The sequence below is a fragment of the Panthera leo genome, chromosome A2, assembly GCF_018350215.1.
Source record: "Panthera leo isolate Ple1 chromosome A2, P.leo_Ple1_pat1.1, whole genome shotgun sequence".
Lineage (NCBI taxonomy): Eukaryota > Metazoa > Chordata > Mammalia > Carnivora > Felidae > Panthera > Panthera leo.
The window spans coordinates 20,865,880-20,870,878 of record NC_056680.1 but is presented as its reverse complement, the minus strand read 5'-3'; the positions used below and the strand labels follow the sequence as shown (position 1 = coordinate 20,870,878).

At 56.8% G+C, this 4,999-nt stretch overlaps 1 protein-coding gene across 1 annotated transcript; it reads left to right on the top strand.

The window, feature by feature from the left end:
- The first annotated feature begins 1,080 nt into the window (after nucleotides 1-1,080).
- TNNC1 (troponin C1, slow skeletal and cardiac type) lies at nucleotides 1,081-4,115 on the top strand. Its single transcript, XM_042927522.1, has 6 exons — nucleotides 1,081-1,150; nucleotides 2,664-2,694; nucleotides 2,897-3,043; nucleotides 3,320-3,434; nucleotides 3,678-3,814; nucleotides 3,900-4,115. The coding sequence occupies exons 1-6, from the start codon at nucleotides 1,127-1,129 to the stop codon at nucleotides 3,929-3,931; spliced, it is 486 nt and encodes a 161-aa protein (XP_042783456.1). The 5' UTR covers nucleotides 1,081-1,126; the 3' UTR covers nucleotides 3,932-4,115.
- The last annotated feature ends 884 nt before the right edge of the window (nucleotides 4,116-4,999 follow it).

The window sequence follows — 4,999 nt, the reverse complement described above, 5'->3', positions numbered from 1 at the left end:
TCAGAAGGAGGGGATGGCAGACTGGCCCTGGACACAGAAACGACAGTGCTGGAATGGGAGAAGCACAGGTACAGAGAATCCTAACTGGGGAAGCCCCCAGACCCAGAAGAGGGAGATGGTAACCCAGCTGGAGGGGATAGTAGCACAGATAGGGCATCTGTGTTTATTGAATGACTAAGTGAAGCTTACTCAAGCCCAGAGCACTCCTTGGGGAGATGAGAGGTCTTGGGCATGGATCCTCTGACACTCCTGGCTGAAGGGGTCCGTACCACTCTGTACTAAGGTGGGTCAATAACTTCCTTCTCCAGTGGTATCTGGGTAGCTCAGTCGGTTAAGCCTCTGACTTCAGCTCAGGTCATGATCTCATGGTTTGTGGGTTTTAGCCCCTTGTCAGACTCTGTGCTAACAGCCTGGAGCCTGCTTTGGATTCTGTGTCTCACCTCTCTCTCTTTGCCCTTCCCCCACCTGTGTGCATGCCCCCCCCCAAAGTAAATAAATAAACTTTTTAAAAAACTAAAAAAAAATAATACTTCCTTCTCCAACAGTTACACAGCACCATACTCTGAGCTTGGCTTTCAAAGCTTCTCTTGGCACAGCCTCTCCTTGCTTACTGCTGGCCAGCACCCCCACCCCCACCCCAACCCCCCCCAGCAGGTTTAACTTAAGCCAGGGACTGCCAAGTTGGTCATACCTTGAGCAAGTCACTAGTTCCTCCAGGAGCCTCAGTTTCCTCATCTGAAAAGTGGGAATAATATTGCCCACCTCTATAATCAGATAGGAGTTGAGTAACTGCGTATAGGAGCCTAGATTGGGGTCCACTACTTTGCAGCATCTGTCCTGTCTTCGGCTCATGTTTTCATTCATTCAAGAAACCTTTCCAGAGGGTCCCTTGGGGGGCATGGGGGACAGAGAGGGAAAGATGTGGTCCTTGCAGCCCTTCATCTGCTCCCTGCACTGGGCAGAGGACACAGGAACTCAAGCCGGCCTGAGATCACCAGGGCTGGGGGAGGGGGTGGAGGATACTGCAAGCAGGGGTGGGCTGGGCCAGCAGGAATGTGGTGGGGCAGGGCTATTTAAACCCAGGACTAGCTGGCAACGCCAGCAGCCTGCCCTGTGAGCCGCCAGCATGGATGACATCTACAAGGCTGCGGTGAGGGACTGGGCTGGGCAGGGCTGGGGTGGGTGGGCCCACTGGGGGCTCACTCAACTCAGGATGGGGGTGGGCACAAAGGTGGTAGAGACCCAGGAAAGGGCCCTGCACTTTCAGCCCAAGCCCTCAAGGGGACGGTGGATCTGGCATTCCAGTTCTAGGGTGTGGAAGGAGTGAGGGGTTCAGGGTCTGGAGAGAAGCTGTCAGGTGGGTGGAGGAGATCACAGCTTTTAGCATCATGTCTGCCCCCATCTCCAAGTGTCTGTAGTCTGTGTCACTGTCTTCCGGCCACATCTCCCTTCACTTGTGTCTGTGGTCTCTGGACCTTTGCCTTTTTTAGTCTTTTTCCATCTCTTTGTTCCTTCCAAGCTGTCCCTCCGAGTCTCTGCTGCTGTCTCCCTGTCCCCCCGACCCCTTCCTGCCCCTTACATTCTGCTTCTCACACTCATGATCCCCCACCTACCTCCAGTTCCTTGGATGGCTGAAGATGCTGTGGAGGGTGGGACAAGAGTTTGAGGAGGGGGCTGGAGAGCTGGAATCCTAAGCTGGAGAAGGGGCTTTGAAGTTTGAGGTAGACAGGGAAGCACTGGTCACAGGGGAGAGACAGGGAAAAGGGAATAGAAAACTGGGGCCCCAGCCCACATCAGGCCTGGCAGGCACAAGTCTCGGTGGTTTAGCCAGGGGTGAGGGCTGGAGAGTGGTCACCCCAAGTCCCTGCAGCATCCTGGGGTCACAGAGGGGTTTTAGATGCTAGTCCCTCCCAGGAGGGGGGTGTTGCTGACTTCCCCCTACCCCAGAGACAAGGACATTCGGCACAGACAGCTGTCCCCAAGGGAACCCTTCCCTCCACCCTGGTAGTGCAGCCCCCCTCCTGGGCAGGGAAGATCTACAGCTGGCTCTGGGGGCGGCCCTGCCTATCCCGCAGGAGTCCATGGATCTGGGGCGGGTAGCCCTCTACCCTGTGCCCATACAAGGCCTGGCGGGGCTGGGGACTAATTTTGGCTCCTGAGGCACCATCAGGCCAGGGGGCCAGATAACGCTGCCCCACCCCCTGCATGCCAGAGTCCCCAGAACAATCACCAGGTTTAACTTTGTCCCCCGTTAAAAATAGCCCAGTGGCTATCCCGGTCAGATTACTGTGGGTGGCTTTGCCCATCCCCACACTGGTTTTATTGTCCCAACCTGAGGGACAGCTGTCCCTCAGGCCACTCAGCTTGGGTTTCAGAAGGGGGGCCAAAAGGGCATTGAGTGAGTGGTCACTGACTATTGTTACTCAGGGTCACCTTGGCCCTGGAGGGGGCAACCCACCTGTCACCCTGGCCCTAAGCCCAGTCTTAGTGAGGCCAGCTGGGTCACCTCAGGGCTTCAGGGACAGGGAGGGAGGCCTGAGGACTGTGACCTGGGAATGGCCTGTCTATTCCTGGCTTCACTCTTCCTATCTGTGGAATGGGTTGGTTTCCTTAAAAGCAACGAAGGCCTGAGTCTGAGTCCTGAGACCTCTTTTCCTCTCTAGGTAGAACAGCTGACAGAAGAGCAGAAAAATGGTGAGTGCCCAAACATGTGTGGGGACAGCAGGGCTGGGCTGGGAGAGCATGAGGACCCCAGAGGCTGGGTCCCTCTCAGTGTGACCTCAGAGGTCTTGGGGGGAAATGGGCAAGTTGGCAGGTGGCCCCAGGGGTCTGGCCTTCTGGGGTCTTTGCTTCTGAGCCCTGGCCACTCTGCACTTCCCCCCTACCTTGGACACAGAGTTCAAGGCAGCCTTTGACATCTTCGTGCTGGGCGCTGAGGATGGCTGCATCAGCACCAAGGAGCTGGGCAAGGTGATGAGGATGCTGGGACAGAACCCCACGCCTGAGGAGCTGCAGGAGATGATTGACGAGGTGGATGAGGACGGTGAGCCCCTCTGTCCCCCCCGCCCCGCCCCAGGCTCCAGACCCATATCACCCTCCGGTTGCTGAGGACCTGAGTCCTGACTCCGCCACTTATTATTCTGTGCCCTTGAAGGAACTATTTTGCCTCTCTGAGCCTCAGTAATCTCATCTATGAAATGGGGATAACGACCACACTCGTCTCACAGGGTTGCTAAAAGGATGCAGCAACAATACTGGGGTCTAATGTTGAGACCATTGTAACCGTCCCTCACTAATGGCTGTGCTGCTAACCTGGTAGGCAGTGGCACCGTGGACTTTGATGAGTTCCTGGTCATGATGGTTCGGTGCATGAAGGATGACAGCAAAGGAAAGTCTGAGGAGGAGCTGTCAGACCTCTTCCGCATGTTTGACAAGTGAGTTCATGACGCTGGACCTCTGACCCTGAACCTAACAGAGCTGGGGAAAGGGGGACAGTTTGTGATGTCAAGGTCTCAGTCTCCCATTCTGTGCAATGGGGGGATGGGATGCCCCACCTCCCAGTGGCCCTGCCTTGCCTCTTGGGGTCATGGGTGGGGCTGCTTCTTCCCTTCATCTAGCCCCCACCATGAGCTCTCGAGGTCCCCTTCACCCTCTCCACCCCACTCCCCACCCCCCAGAAATGCTGATGGCTACATCGACCTGGATGAGCTGAAGGTGATGCTTCAAGCTACAGGTGAGACCATCACGGAAGATGACATTGAGGAGCTCATGAAGGATGGTGACAAGAACAACGATGGCCGCATTGACTATGACGGTGAGGGGCGGGGTGTGCTGAATCCCCGTTGCCCACACCCTGCCTAGCCCCCTTCTCTGACCGAGGCCTGTCTCTCTCTCCACAGAGTTCCTGGAGTTCATGAAGGGGGTGGAGTAGACACCAACCCTCTCCCAGAGCTGCCTGTGCTACCTGGCGACTCCAGCCGGACCCTGGGGTGGGGGTAAGGGACCAGGGTCCCCAGCATGTGAGCTTCAGTGTGTCCTTGGCCGACCGTGGGCCCTCACTGACTGCCTCCCCCAGCCCTATCCTAGGGAACTCAAATAAAGCCCTGCTCCCTGGAGGCCTGGTGTCTGGCTTTCATTTCCCTGGGGGGCTGTGGATGCTCCACCAGGGTCCACTGATGCTCTGATGACCACTTCCTGCTTTATCCCAGAGCCTGTGTTCTGCCCATCCCTGTACATAGGCTTCTGCCAGAGGGGTTAGATTAGATTAGAGATTACCATGTTCCATGGCCCGCTGACTCTCTTCTATGACTGTTGATGTCCAGATGATTCGGCATCTGGAATTGGTGGTGGCCTGGGAATCCACATTTAGCAGGCTCCTGGCGGCTGTGGCTCTGGTCAGCCAGTTGGCTGAGAGGTCCTGTGCTTGGAGAGAACAGGGTACCCTTCTAGGCCCTGGAGGCCACTCGGCACAGCAGCCCAGCTCCTTCTCGGCTCTGGTTGGGGAGAAGCAGGATGCCACATGGGCTCAGTAGGCTGTAGTACCAGTCCATGTGCCCGCTCGCTTGCATTTCGTGCTGGCAACACTGATTCCCTAGGACTGAGGGACACACCGTCTATTCTCTTTCCACTCACCCATTTGCCAGGTGAGGACCCCAGCACCCAGAGAGGCACAGGGACCTGCCAAGGTCATCCAGCGAGCCTGGCAGAGAGCAGAGCCACCTGGCTCCCAGGCCAGGGCTCTGTCTGATGAACCAGGTCCAGACGGGTATAATTTCCAGTTCTCCTGAGCCTCGGAGGCTCCAGCGACCCACTTTCCCTCCCTGACAGAATGGAAGTGTGAGACTTGGTGGCTCTCAGCTTAGTGGGGGCTAGGGCTGCAGCCAGAACATTGAGTGGCTGCAAGTGGCACTGGCCTTGGAGTGGGGGCCACAAGGACATGGAGGTATCAGCATGATGCTTGCAGGAGCGACAGCTGCCACGGTGTGTAGGCTCCATCCAG